Source organism: Larus michahellis, chromosome 3 (genome assembly GCF_964199755.1).
Source record: "Larus michahellis chromosome 3, bLarMic1.1, whole genome shotgun sequence".
Taxonomy (NCBI): Eukaryota; Metazoa; Chordata; class Aves; order Charadriiformes; family Laridae; genus Larus; species Larus michahellis.
The window spans coordinates 49,158,667-49,173,829 of record NC_133898.1 but is presented as its reverse complement, the minus strand read 5'-3'; the positions used below and the strand labels follow the sequence as shown (position 1 = coordinate 49,173,829).

At 36.5% G+C, this 15,163-nt stretch overlaps 1 protein-coding gene across 2 annotated transcripts in view; it reads right to left on the bottom strand.

Annotated features, from left to right (window-relative positions):
• Positions 1-15,163, bottom strand: part of LYST (lysosomal trafficking regulator) — an 86,228-nt gene that overhangs the window by 43,606 nt on the left and 27,459 nt on the right. For both annotated transcript variants that reach the window (XR_012586144.1, XM_074580066.1), the window contains exons 6-15: positions 12,848-13,880; positions 11,043-11,204; positions 10,208-10,364; positions 8,702-8,928; positions 7,276-7,342; positions 6,352-6,461; positions 4,870-5,293; positions 3,500-3,644; positions 2,515-2,688; positions 767-927 (exon numbers count right to left, since the gene is read on the bottom strand). Coding sequence is in view for 1 of the 2 variants with exons in the window: in XM_074580066.1 (XP_074436167.1) it covers positions 767-927; positions 2,515-2,688; positions 3,500-3,644; positions 4,870-5,293; positions 6,352-6,461; positions 7,276-7,342; positions 8,702-8,928; positions 10,208-10,364; positions 11,043-11,204; positions 12,848-13,880 (2,660 nt within the window). In the remaining variant the exon portion in view is untranslated. The remainder of the gene's footprint in view (positions 1-766; positions 928-2,514; positions 2,689-3,499; positions 3,645-4,869; positions 5,294-6,351; positions 6,462-7,275; positions 7,343-8,701; positions 8,929-10,207; positions 10,365-11,042; positions 11,205-12,847; positions 13,881-15,163) is intronic.

Genomic DNA, 15,163 nt, shown 5'->3' with positions numbered 1-15,163 from the left:
ACACAACAATCAGACCATGCAGATTCACCAGGTGGAGCTTACATTTATGACAAGCATCTCACCTGTGGCCCACACAGATACACTACATCTACACACACAACACCTGCACACACCACACACCCTGGCAAACTGATTTCACTTGTGTAGTAGTGCTGACTGGGCCACCACACATGAAGAACTGCCAGATGACGACCAGCAGGATTACAGCCTTCAGCACTAAGCCAAGACCCAGAAGTCCTGGACAAAACTTTCCAAGAAGGAAGGAGAATTATACCTCTAAGAGAACCCCAAAGCAACATCAACAGTTTCAGAAATAAGCATAACTCAGTATTTGGTGGTTCAGATTTTGTTCACTTTTTAATATGCTTTAAGTAATTTGAAACTAATAGTTTAGAAGCAGGTAAGAGAAATCAATTTTCCATTAGGAGAGCCTAAGTGCTTTACGAAAAAGACACAGAGCAAGTACCACCATCTCTCCATCCCCTACCCCAAGGTATTAATTAAAGAAACGTAAAGAAACATGGAATTCTGGATTTACCAACTACACACTAAAAAGAAAGCAAGAGAATAGTGGCAGAAGGACACATTAGGAAGTACCCAATACTGAAATATTTTCCTGCTTTCTCCCTGATATGTCACACTGGTAAAGAATGTATTTTTGCTTTTACTGAAAAAGCTTGGCATGTTAAAAAAATATCAAATTAAGCCTTTGATCTTGGAGACGAAAGAGGAAAGACTTATTCAAGTAAAAAGCATACAGAAGTACCATTAAATAGAAGCAGATTTCCAAGATCCCATCTACCCGACAATCGAAGCAATTCTTCTTGAGATGACGTACAGTGTCCAATCATACAAAATGTTTTATTACTGTCAGATGATAAGCTTGATTTCCTTGGTAGTGCATAATCTAAATTAATCTCACATTTCCTAAAAATACATATAAAGAAACAAGTTTAAATATTAAGAAGTGATCATAGTTGCTATCTAAGGTATAATGATGTATGTATTCAAATACTGCACAGAACAGAGGAACGCAGTCCCAGCTGGGCTTGCCATACAGGCAAGATTTTCTAGGTCTGAATTTCCTTCCTCTTTCCTTCTGACCTCAAAGAAGAAACTGTGCATAACACTATACGCACTTACAAAATATCACAATTTTTCAAGAATTTCTACTATTCCTAAAAAGTCAAAGGCCTTTGAATATGCTAATGCACATCATGAAAACTGTGCTTCACATATGCTGGAAAATATCATATTGAGGATTTGCGTATACCAGGGAACGTTGTCAGAGTTAGCGTGCTGTACAGCCACAGGCAAAAAGCCTGATGCTTTCAGAAAGCATCCAATTAACCTTATATGCATTTACATAAACAGACCAATTGGACTGTAAAGGTCATCTGAAGCTTCCTGGAAGAGCCTAACCATTAGCAAATTGGCAACTAACTCTATATATAGAGTGACCTCATTAACTGCACACGAGCAGAACATTGTAGTATTTTTAGTTTCCTCTATATCTCCATATTTGGACTTTACTGCATATCAGCATGCAGACTGAACAATGGGGGGGGAAATTAAAATTTAAAAGTTAACTCCATGTAGTTCAAGAACAAAGTGAAACAAGTGTTATACTTCACAATGCCAGGTTTAACTGCAGGAAGAGAAACCCATGCAACAGCTTTTTTCCTAGATACATTTTTAAGAATGTCTTTAATAATGTTGCTTGTTTACTGACCAAATTCTAGAGGAATAGTAAAGAATTTTTGTGATACATCTAACTGTTTTACAAGATAGCCTTTTGACTACCTGCTTCATATTTGGGACACAAAGAAAGTCTTCATAGTCTGAAGTGTAGGAAGAAAGGATAAGAACTGTGATATTTAATAAATTCCTTTTTCTCTAACCAATATTTCATGCAGATGCAGGCACACCCAACCTAGCATCAGGTATCTCATTTAGGAGCATGGACCTTAAATTTTTAGGGGAAAAAGTAATACTTCCCACTTCCATTTAAGAGCTTGTCTCAAGTTTGTGGTATTTTTTTTTTATTTTTTTCTTTTTTAACTCCTCGCCTCTCCATTACTCTCAGTGGAGCAAAATGACTACATTCTCCACCTCCTCTTCATTCCTGCTTTCAACGATATTGCCAGTACCTGAAATATACCTCCTTGATTCAGATTCTTAACTAGAAGACATTAAGCCTACTGCTAACTTCATGCCATAGCTTTTTTTTGGATCTTACTCAAAATTGTGTAGTCTTTCACTTATTCATGATGAAGAAAAACATTGATGTCCGCATTGGTCTGTGTTAGGAACTGAAGATTCTCAGAGCAATCAAGATCATTCTGGATATTCCTAGGGAATTCCTAGCATTGTAAGACACCCCACCCCTCTCTTACCCCCAGAAGAATACTCAGCCATAACTTCAGCTTGCACCAGAATAGTGCAGATGTTTTCCTATCAGAGAACATCTTTTTAAGAAGATAAATATCTAAGTGCAACTAATGTATACTTTACCTCTGACCAGAAACCCACAGTGACAGCTTTCCATGGATATTTTTCTTGCCTTCTGGCTGCTGCAGATATGTTATTGCCAAATGCTGCCACCTGCCCACATGGAAAACATTCTCTGGAGATTCAGCCTGTGCCAGCAGACCAGCTTTCATCTCATCGTTTGGATCCATGCACATACTATGAAAACAACAGAAAAGGAAAAACAAGTGTGCGTGTTTGTTTCCAAATTTGCATTTTAAGCCCCAAATCTGGAATTTTTTGGCCTCAGTTACTGTGAGACTGCATTCCTTAACTTTCACACAATTTTTTTTTAATCTTATCACAATGCTATATTTAGAGTGCCCAACATAAGCTAGGAAAATCCTCACTTTACAGTTTCAACTTACTTAACCTGTTTGCACGCATCTGCTTACATTTAAGATAAGAATATTATCTCTGGTTTACAGACAAGTTAAATTCAGTTTATTGAAAAAAATGCAGGTGCTTTGAATGCTGTGAAATAAAGGGTTCTAAATTTGCAGCTTTAGACCCATTCTAAGGATGCATTACTTATGAGAACTGAATTAGGGCTAAAATGTGTTCAGATGATTAAGACCAAGATTGCCGTGGTAAGTATTAAGTAACAGCAATTTTGACACCTAAGGTGTGAAAATCTACAGCTACAAAAGCTTTTGCTTATCTTCACACACTTATTTTGTCATTTCATTAATACTTGAACTGCTACCTTGCATTACATTACGCTTATGACTGATCTTGCATCTTACTTTGGGCAATTATTTATATATGACATGAAACATGCAAGACCAGACACTAACATTTTAAGCAAGTAATCCTGTAGATCTGTGTGCAATAAACTTGATGTTGCCATCAGTGTGCAAGATTACTCTACTATAGAAATTGGTTCTCTACACCAGTGTTCTCTGCAAGCTGCTACTGGAAGTAACAATACACATGTTCACAAGACTGCTTTTGGACCAATACACCATACCGAAATATGAATGCTCCGGTGTTCAAGTCTGCCCAGACTTGTATCATCAGTGCTTTGGAACCCAGTGAAATTATATGAATACAGCCATCTTCAACAAGTTTATCTCCCAGGCTTAGGTATTCCATTCCTATGGACTTAGTTTCTTCTAGAAATATAAGCATGTTTATACACAATTACAATACAACATAACAAACAACAATGCCTGTCTTACCAGCTATCAAGTGTGAAAAAAATAGTTCAGGTACTAAAAAATTGTTTTTCATTTAGTTGGGGTTTTTTTGGGGTGGGTTTTTTTATTATTTAAAGTGAGCTGACTAATGTGTGCAATTCTCTTCAGAGACCCAGGTCTTATACTGAGAGGAGCCTGACATTAACTCAGCACTTCACCTGTTTTTGTAATCATGTAAACCCACTAAGCATGAATACACTAATGCAATCACTAATGAAATGATGCTCTCAACATGCCATACCGTATTACATTCCTATGTTGAACTGGCAGTCTTACTGTGCACCAAGAAATCTTTAGTTTTTTTCCCCAAATCATACTACCCCCCCTTTAAGCATAATCTTGCATTCAATAATTTTTACTTTACCAAGGAAAAGCACAGACCTTCTAACAAAAGCAGCCCTAGGGAGTCCCAAGATTTAAGGTTGGGTTCCCCCCCTTTTATTCAAATACAATAAAAAAAAAGAAAAAAGTAGAGTAAAAGATATTCTAAGTGTTGTGACTGGGATGCATTTTAAATAACTTAAGGAATTTTTCCTCCTACAGTCTGCTCAAAAGAGTTTGGAAGCAGGTAGGTCTCTACAAAAGTATAAACAGAGAAATGTTGTACAGCTATTGACATTTACAATGGCACACACAAGGAAAGTTAAAGGATTTATACTGACTCAGCCTCAGACTTGATGGATTCAGAGCATCTTTTAGTTACGAGTTCAAATATTTAATTCCTAAACCACAAAGATTTACTAGCTGTCTATTAAAGACAAAGAACACAAAAGCTACTTGCTTCATCAATACACAGGACCAAATAAACTTGAGAGCAGCCTTTTCCCATAACCTTTCAGCATATTTTCTTCAGAATAACAAGTAATACAAAGACTTTTTACTGAAGTTACAAATTCAATCAGAATACTAAAATTCTAAGGAAACAGGCGTTAATCTAACTTAAGGACTAAGTCTGGAAATGTTTTATCTTCAAGTATATGATACAGTACTGAAAAAAAAATCAGGAAGACTACCACTCCTGTTTAATATCCATCACAAGAAAAAAATCCAACCTTTTATATATGGCACATCAATTAGTAATACTTATAACCAGAATCCTTCAGTGCTATCTAAATAGGAACAGGAATTACTGTATCCTCACCTGTGCTGTCAAAGCTGTTCTCTCTTACAGCTACCAGTCGGCTTCTTCTCTTGATTTTTTTCCCCTTTTCTGTTAAATTTTCCATTTCCTGAGCACACTCCAGATGAAACCACAGTGAGACACTGAAGCCTTCAGACATGTGTGGCCAACAGTTTTGTCCAACTAAAGGCAAGTGAATCGGGGCTACATGCCAGGAAGAAAGCAGTTGGTGACTCAGATTTTCACCATCTGCCTCTTTCTTACTCTGTGAAAGTTTTGCTCTTTTTAATAGTCCAGCAGTTTTGCTGTTGGAAGTGGTAGCAGATTTTTGTGAAGAACTACTACTCAAATTTGTGCCATGTAGCAAAGGGAAGGCAAGGTACTGTAATGGGTTCATATAAATATTATTTTCTATAATCTTCAACACACCCTTGAGTAGTATCTCCTAGAAGAAATAAACGAGGAAAAAAAAAAACCCAAACTGTTTACACCATGTAGTCAAGTGTCATCTAACTAAACAGAACCTCACTCTTCATTTAAATTTGGATTCATGTCTTCCCAACAGAGGTAGTACTTCCATATCCAAACTGACACACATTTACAAAGCAGCAAGTAGCAACTTAAACACCTATGGCCCAACAGTTCTGAGGATTTAGAGCAGATCAACCTTCAAGTTACCATCCTCAGGAATCTGCTGAACCACAGCAGGTGGCCATTGCACAACCTTATCTCACATTTGTTACCATGCTAACAGATTGATTTATAGCTCAACAAGAGACCACACCTTTTACCCCATTTTTGAGGCTCGTTAAGAATGCACACACAGGCCATCACTTTGTTGTTGCATAATCAGTAATAAAACTAGCTGAGCCCTTAAGCCAAAAATTTCTCTAGTTACTTAGCCAATTATTGCAAGCTACCTTTGAAAAATTGACTGGCGTCTCCTTGTTTGGTTTGGTACTATTTCAGACTCCACAGTATTTTTTTTTGTTTCCTTCCACTTGTTTTTTTTCCTACAAACTCCCACACAAACCAACAGATAGGTATTTCATCAGTATATCCCACACAGGCAGTAGATTCCAGCGTTATACAAACCAACTTAAGACAATTTTGAAACTAATTTCTGCTGCTTAAAGCATTCCTCAAATAGCTACATGATTTATAATTTTAAAGGAATGACTTCAAATTTTACAGTATTAGTGTTCTGTCACCCATAACCACAATGTCAGTCTCCTCAAGAGAAAACTTCTTTTCTTGTGCTAAACAGAGTTCCCAGGACTCTAACACTCGCTTCAAAACCCTGTCTTTTCTTGTCTCCCATTTCCTTTTCAAGTTTTGAGAAAGAATTATTTCAACAACCAAATTTTATTTGCTCTGCTCAGTTAGAATATTGCTGTTACAATCTCCTTATTTCCCATAATACTTGGGCAGGAAAAGATATTCTTTTTGCTTCGTTTTTCTCATTAGGCCTCTGAATTTTGCTGTGTTCTTCTCCATACATACCGTACAAGGTGTCTTCTCCAAAAATATCCTCAGAAGAAGAGTTAGCTCTTCTGAACATGTCTGTGAACTCATCAAGGAAACTAACAGGTCTACCAGCACCATCTGACATGCTAAAAAAAGGAGACAAAATAATAGTCTTGAAAAGAATTTTTTTTAAAAGCTTTAAAAATTCATATTCCATACTATTATGAGGAAAGATTAACATGGAATTCATAGTGTTTTGTGAAATTTCAAATTCAGAAAGCAGTAACAATTACAAGATGAATTCTAAAGAGATCTAACAGCGCTTCCTGACACTATCATTGAAAATGTCATTGAACGAATCTCGATGGCTACAGCAAGTCTAGTCCTGGGTTTGCGAAGTGGAGTCTGAAAGTCTGGGAACCTGGCATCTACATTGCAAAGGCTCTCCCCACAAAGCCAGAGATCAAAGTCCTGGGATGGGTTTACATCATCTCCTGCTGTGGAGCAGCCCCCTTATGGGAAGCTACCTTAGGGCAAGCATTTAATTTGCTTCCACGGTCTTAGATTACCTAGCTGTTTTCCAGTTAGAAATAAAACTCAAACACAACATCACTAAGACCTGGGTTACAAAGAAATTTGAAATAAAAACTTATGTTGTGATGGAGTCATTCAATCAGTAAGATAACTGCTATTTTTCCGACCAATGTTTGTTAACACTGTCACTCTAGGTTTATGATTTCAGCTATCATTTTCAGATCTGCCAGCATGTGTTTAAATAACAGATTTCCACTAGCTCGAAAATAACCCTGTATTTACACATAAATTAGATACTTGTCACAAGTTAAAGCAGCTGCCTAAATTCACACATGCCAAAGAATTTGCATTGTGAACTAAAATTTTGAGTGTGTATACATTAAGTTGTGAAAAGCAATATTTAAGTTACTTAGACCTTGAACTCACCATGAAAACTAGACTCTGTTTGCGTCAGTATGTTCAAAAATCCTCCCAAAAGATGTTTAACAGCTCCCTGTTAAAAAATACAGGGGAAATTGATATATGAAGAATATACACCAGCTCAAAGAACTACAAAATAATTTATTTCAATCAATTCTTGTCTACTATTGATTTTAAAGACAATTCCAGTTGCTTTAAATTATGGATTTTTTTTTTATATTTGCTAATGAACATTTTTTCATATTCTGTACAGTTCAGTTGCAGAAGAGAGACTTTGAAATCCAAATTATTCTAGAAAGAAACCTGAGACATTATCATGTCAGTAGCTGAGATCTCCCTTGTCTTCTCCCCTGTAACAGAATTACAAGATTTGACAGGTTGTGACAAAATACAGCATGTTGTTACATAGTGATGCAATACTGAAAGCAAATTTAACCTTTCCCCAAGCTTTTTATGCAGGATTACTTTAAAGAGTAATTAAAAAAATAATAAAAGCCATTTACTTATGAGCATCCTTCACAAATGCAGGTAATTTGAAAAATCTCTAATTAGAGATATTCAAAATCTCTAAATTGATTAGTTCAATGGATTGCTCTTTCTAAACGATATTGAAGAGTAATGAAAATGAGATCATTTTGTATTACAAGTAATTTCATGCATTGAAGTTCGGAAGAGAAAAATACATGTGTGCTAGTGATTTAAAGCTAATCATTCACACAAGCAACTGGAGTACTGAAGTAAAACAGTGTTTTCCTTTCCTGCTTTTGGTTTAAGATGTAAAGCACTGACTATGCTTCTTAGTCAAATGATTATATAAACAAGCACTTTAAGCTTAGATTACTTAGCCATGTTTTCCTCTTTTGCAAGAGAAGCATACTGAATTTAGTTATTAAAAAGCAAAAAACTAACCAACCATCAGACATCCCAAAGGATCATGAGGGCATCTAATATAAACTTATGAAGAATAAAAGCATTAAATATTTAAGCACCTCACTGAAAGTTTCTAAATGTACATATTGAATACATATATAGTTAAAATGTTTACATATATACATATACAAGAAGCTATTGGCTTTTTTGGGGTTTTTTTTGGTTTGTTTTTTTTTCCAGTGGCCTGACAGTCATTAACTCTGTATCTATAGCTCTAGTGATTGAACAGTCTTGATAAAATAAGGCAATCGTTAAACTCAAAAGCTTTGTATGTCAAATATCTTTCAATATATTAGTTAACTATAGTTTCTACAGTTTCTGATAACTTAAACACAATGCAGCTGGCAATATCAGTCATTTACATAATTTCAGTTCTTATCAAATACCATAACAAGTGAGAGTATTTCTGAGATCACTCTATTAGGTATACTGGTACTGTAAAACTGAAGAAAATAAGATATATAACTGCTAAGCTGTTGCCTTTGTTTAATAACATTTTTACCTGTTCTATAAGTACAGTGGCATTTCTCTCCTTCTGGACAACAATTTTCAGGCAGCTTTGGAATACATGAGCAAGCACATCTAAACTTGCATTACCAGCTGAGAGCAAGTTTAATTCTAACATGCAGATCTCAGGATACATTAATTCTCCTTGATTGATGCTTTCAGTTAGGTCATTAAAATAACCTGAAGGACCAGTACATCCTGGTTCTGCCTTTGTGTCTGCTCCTGAAAGAAAACACTTGTCTTACTGAAACTTACTCAGCTGAATACAGTTTTAATGATTTAAACAGGACATCCAAAGACATACTTTCTCAGACTTTCTCACAGGTACAAAACAAAAATAGTCACTAGCTTATAAGCAGTTTTCAGAAGTTAGTACAATCTTCTATTCTGCTTCAGATTTTCATATTTTCCTGCCAATACAGAACGGCAAGGATTAATTTCATCCATTACATGCTCTTAAACTACGTGCCTTCATTTCCTGCAAACAGGACACACATACTAATGATGAAATAGGCAATTCATGAAACATGACAGTAAAGTCATTGTAACAGAGCCCCAAGCTTCCATACAGAAGTCAGCCTGCCAAGAAAGGACATAAGTTTAAATGATTTTATTTCATGTTAAAAGGTTAAGGAAAGCAGTTGTTTAGTAATTTAATTTAGAAAATGCACATGACAGTACATGACAGTATGTCCATGAGAATCAAAAAAAAAGCAAAAACCCCCAACCTCTAGTCCTCTCACATCTTGGAGAGACTTTAAAACACATTAAATATTTGGTACAGACACACTTTTTATGCAAATGCTTCATGGAAATATTTCAGGTTAAATTTTTAATTCAGAAATGCTTTTAAAATGTTGTATATCTATTGATAAAGCCTAGTCACACAGGTAAACAGCAACAATTGAATCCAGTTCTATTAAAGGCTGTTACTGCTCATGCTGACATGAGCAGTATGTCAGTACACAAGAATGTAAGCATGCAGATGTTCAGCACAAAGGAAAAAAATTAAAGCATATTCATGTTCAAAATTAATTGCACAAACAGAATACAGCATGAGATGTGCACATTCATTGAATGAATATAAAGAGATATTGAATGAATATAAAGAGATATAATTAGACTATCTAATTTTTACCAGATTGTTACAATACTAAGAAATTGGGTATTGATTTTCAGACAAACTACTGATGAGCAAACTAACAGAGAAGCATCTCTGGAGAAAACTGCTTCTAGACGACAATAATACATTTGAGTAACATAACTTTAGAGCAAGAGTCACATAAACCAAGAAAACAAAGACAGAACAGTTCCTGTAACACTCAGTAAGAATATTCATTATATCTCCATCTGTAATGGCATCCTACTGGAAGTAAAAAAGTTAAACTATTTCTATCTGTTAAAGGTCTCCGATGCTCGCCCTATTTTTGCACATCTCAAAAGACAAGGAAGCCTTGCTATGTCAGAAAGACTGCTTTGTATAGTCAGAAAGTTCATTTACCTTCATTCTTGGTTTCACTATCATCAGGGTTACTTTCACTATCTGCTTCATATCCTTCCTCTTCAGCAAAAAGTTTAAGACTGCAGCACTGTGATTCTTCAGTTTCTTCAGAAATATCTTCAGGTTGTGACACAGGCTCCTTTTCAGTGTAATGCATCTGTGTAACACAAACAAATTTACCACCTTTGGTCAGAAAAGCATTTAAATTAGAACCTTCCAGAAGCTTATTTTCTCCAAGCTCATTGGCAAAAGAAACAAACTAATCATAATGCTTTCAAGAAACTTGAGATACTTTTTATTAATAACTTCATTCTTACATAGAAAATGGGTTCTGCAAAGATGGATTTTTCTTACTAACTACCTGACCAAAGCTTTGGTAAGCAGGTACCCAGTGCATTAAGAATAACTGTTTCCAAAAATCACTATCATCATAAGCATACACCTTGACATTTACTCATGTCATGTGATATGTATGCAGCCACTAAGGTCAGCCAACATCCCTGTTTAAAGCTATCCCTTTGAGAGTTGGTCACACTCTGTTGGGGGATGAAAGAGCAAAGAGAACGTCAGGTTTCAGGTATGTCTGTAAAGCATAACGCAGCTTGCTCCTTTTCAGGGCATGACTCATTTCTGAGCTGTAAATGTGTGGAGCGTATCAATAACCAGCATTCAACTTACATGCTTACATAGGAGAATCAGAGAATTATCAACAGCCACAACAACCAAACACATTTAAATATGTCCTATCAAGTTTAAAATAGACCCAAACAACATAAATCTGACTGAGCAAACCTTGTGGTATTTAGAATTAGATTACCTAGTTGGTGTTTCATACCTTTTCAATTTTTTCTTCAGAATGATCCAGATCATTAGAAAAAGTGCCCAACGCAACACGAAGCAGGGAATCAAACAGAGGCTTTGCCAAGTCAGTTTCTATCACTTTTGATTGAGCAAGCTGCTCTCTTACTTGAAGTAAGATGTCATCCACACAAGTATTCTGTGTTTTGGGGGAGACAAACATTTTGATTCATGTTATTCTGTTTTGGCTAACAGAACTGGTCTAGTACTTTCATTTAAGAACTTCCCCTTCCACCTACACTTGTCAGCTAAAGCCATCAGACTTCATCCAGTCTCTTGCAATAAGGAAGATTCATCCTGTTAGTCATGACAGAGATTTAGTTGGTTAAGCAATCTGCACACTGAAAAAACTCTGGAAACTTGCTGTTTCCCCAAACATTGCAAGTGAAAGCGCTGTTTCAAAAATAAACATCTCTGAAACAGTTTCAATACACAGTGCATTCAGATCACACCACGATATTACTAGAAAGGTTAACAAGACAGAGGGTGACATATCCAAGTTCACAAAAATAGCACGTGATCCAGACAGAATTCCAGTTTCCAGTTCTCCCCTGTACCTCATGCCTCCTACTTTTGTAACAAACTGCCAAATAAAATTCAAGGTAGCGATTAAAACATTAAAGCACAGTCAAGGTGTCTTCTGTGAATTAACAACTTTGTAGAACACTGAATTAGTTCACCTCTAAGGCTTAAGTGACAGTTTCTACTGGTGTCCTTTCAGTACCTGTGCCCTCTAATATTCCTCTTTCTCAAGCGCCATGCTCTGCTCAGAACAGGCATCAAAAATACCACATGTAAGCCACTATATATAATGCCCAGGTCTAGTCTATGCAGCTCTCCTTCAAAACCACCTCTGTCACACACATCCTCCACTGAATAACCATTAAAAAAACCCCACAACAAACCAAGCACAAGTCTCTCCCACCATTCAAATCCCATCAGCTCAAACAGCCTCTGGAGAATGTGGGACTGGACAGAAGGACTAAATGGGAAAAAAAAAAACAGAGAGAGGAGGCCATAACTGACCAGAAAAAAAAAAACCAACAACTACAGCCATAGTCAAGCCAGCAACTCATAGTTGTCAATACCCACTACTACCTTTGTAGTCAGGGAAAACTGTCCCTTTCCTCTAGTCAGAGCCATTTTATGCAGAAAAAGAAAACCAAAATATTCATCTGCCAGGATCACAGCCTTCCCTGGGACTTGAGATACACTGACCCAGAAAAAAGCATTTGATGTTGAGTTCCGCCCTTAGCCATATTGACCACGCTCACCCAAACTGTAACAAGTACATGAAAAATAAACCAGAAATACAGTACAAGAGAGTGAGCAAGGTAAAAATCTCATCCAGCCTGGATCAACCTGCCATATAAGGCTCTCTCCCAGCCCTCAAAGAGGCAATTGGCATGAATAGGGATCCAACCCAGAAGAGTGGAAACAAAGGATCATGTTGGAGAATAAGCAAAGGGGTACAGGGTCCTTACCAGCATCTTACTGAATATGAAGTGACAAGCTGACATGTGGAAGATACCTCCTCAGAAACAGCAACTACCAGTTTGTTCATCCACCCACTCCCATTCTTTCATGCCTGCTGACCACTACCCCTGACTACTAAGCACATCATTTAACTCTGTAGTTTCAGTACTACACAAAAAATATAGTACCATAACAACAGCATGAGCTTTTTTTCACCTCTAAAAGATCTTTTGACTAAATTACTGTTAAAATAATATTGAATGTAACAAATATGAGTGAAGTAAGCTAAGGGCAGTTGCACAGTACCTGGTGAAACATCTCCACTTCCATCTTCTGCTGCATGGTGCTTGCACTGTGTAGACAGATTGTCAGCAGAGCTTCTAGAAGTCTGATACCTTGAAATGCCCAGTCAGTCTCTTCTCTTACAGAAGTCTTTATCCCTTCAATATTGGCAACTGAAGTAACTGAAGTGTGTTCCCTACTCAAAGAGCTGTCACAGGAGGCCCATTCAGGCACCAGCTGTTCTGCACCAGCAAGGCTGTCTGAACTATCGAGCTCTGACTGTGTCACCTCCTTGCTTTTAGCCAACTGAACAGAGTCATCCTTGTTGAGAAGCTCACCACGAGGACTCTCATGTGAACTTCTGCTGCTTTCACTAAGTAATCTCTCCTTCTTTTCTTGCTCTTTTTCCTTATTTTTTGCAAGTTTCTGAATTATCAGGATTAGTAATCTATGGCATGCTTCAAAGCCTCCAAGTCTATGGAACTGTCTCTGAAAAACTGAACTATACAAATATATGCAACAACACATGGACCAAATATCTGCAGCCCTGTGAATATGTTCCACAGAGGGTAAAGTAAGGCTTTCCAGTGACAGATATGGCAATTTGTGGCCTAATGGCTCACTAGCTGTACTATCATATCCTGACGTATCTTCAGAGTCATTAGCTGAATCCAGATCACCATCTGCTTCTTTACTTACGCATAAAAAAGCAACACAGAGGAACAGGTTTATTGTGTTGACATGAATGTCTTGGCTCACAAACTTTTTCTTTTTTGGGTAAGCCTCTTTCAAGCCAGCATAAAATTTGCTCAGGCTTTGAGGAACTTCTGAAACAGCATGTTGGCTACAAAGAGAAGCAGGCAAGTCAGACGTAGACTCCTTTTGTCCACTGTTCAGGCCTTCCAGCTCTGGCATTGCTTGGTCTTTCTGCTGATCACCAAGACAGAGTATCAAAGTCTCTAACACTTTCAAAGAATGGCTTCTTAAAGTATCCAAGTAATTTAACTCAATCATTTGATTCACTCCATTACCACTCAGAAACAAGTCTCTAATTACCCTGCAAGAAAAAGCAAAAGAGTTACCTTATAAACAAGCCACAAATTCATGTAGTTCAGGTGACACATCTTATCCAAAAATAACCCTCTGTTCTACACACCTGAGTAACACTAAGGACTGATCATGTTTACAGTAATTACTATAAGTTGCTCTAAACTGTATATTAAAGAGAGGAGGAACTTGCTTGCAGTACTCTAGAATCTCAAGTAAGCATCATTCATCTAGTAGTAGAAAATTCAATTATTTTGGTAAGATATAATGTAGGAAATATTGATTAACCTCTAAAATGTAGACCACAAAGATGTATGATGCTCGAAACATTAAAAGTATTTGATTTTATTTATGACATTTGCTTTTCAGTTGTACTTCCTCCCCCTACCTTTTTATTAGCAATTGGAGCTAGTAAATATCTATTTCTCTCAGTTCTGTGACTTCACCAGAAAGTAGATATTCCACCTCAAACTTGAAGTGTTAAGACATTTTACTAGCTATGTCTATTAGTTGCATGGACTACGTATGTCAGATAGAATTCAGGAATACCTTTTAAGCACAACTTTTTGTGCCATTGTTATGCCAGGATGTCCAGTGTTGAAAAACCTTTCAGTGTATCTGTTTCCAAGTATATTTTTTCCTTCTTTCTACTCCAAGTATTACATTGAGTTCATAGAGAATTCGGGCGGGGTTAGGATCTGTAAGCTTCTTAGTGTATGTTTGCTTGTATACATCCACCTTCCTTACCCTCCCATCTTCTTCCCCCACAATCAGCTTTTACTATAACTGAGTTACATACGCTACAATCAAAGGAATCATGTACATACTTGTATATACCCATCTTTAAGCCAGTAGGAAATATGGTATCTTAAACTTTTTTTAATCTAAACTTTACTTCTCTTGCCTCTTTGCCACTAAGTGAAATTTCAAAAGCGAATATCTTCTGATACAGTTTGGGTTAGGATAAAAATTAAAAGTGTACTTGACAATCCTTTATAGAAACTGGAATACTTGTCTATTCTGTGTGATTGTCTCAAATCTACTAAATTCACTTCAGCCTATCAGGACTCCAACATAAAAGATCAGAATCTTTCCTGGATGAAAGGAAACGTTCATATTCTGAATAAGCTTCTATGTATTGTATTAAACAACTATTTCAACAATTCAACAATAAATAGGAAAGTTTCTCTTTCCCACCTTGGAAGAATGTTTGTAGGTTAGTTTTTTTGGTTCTTTTTTGTTTGTTCTTTAAAACTATGTTTAAGTTAACAAGATTTTATAAATTATGAAACA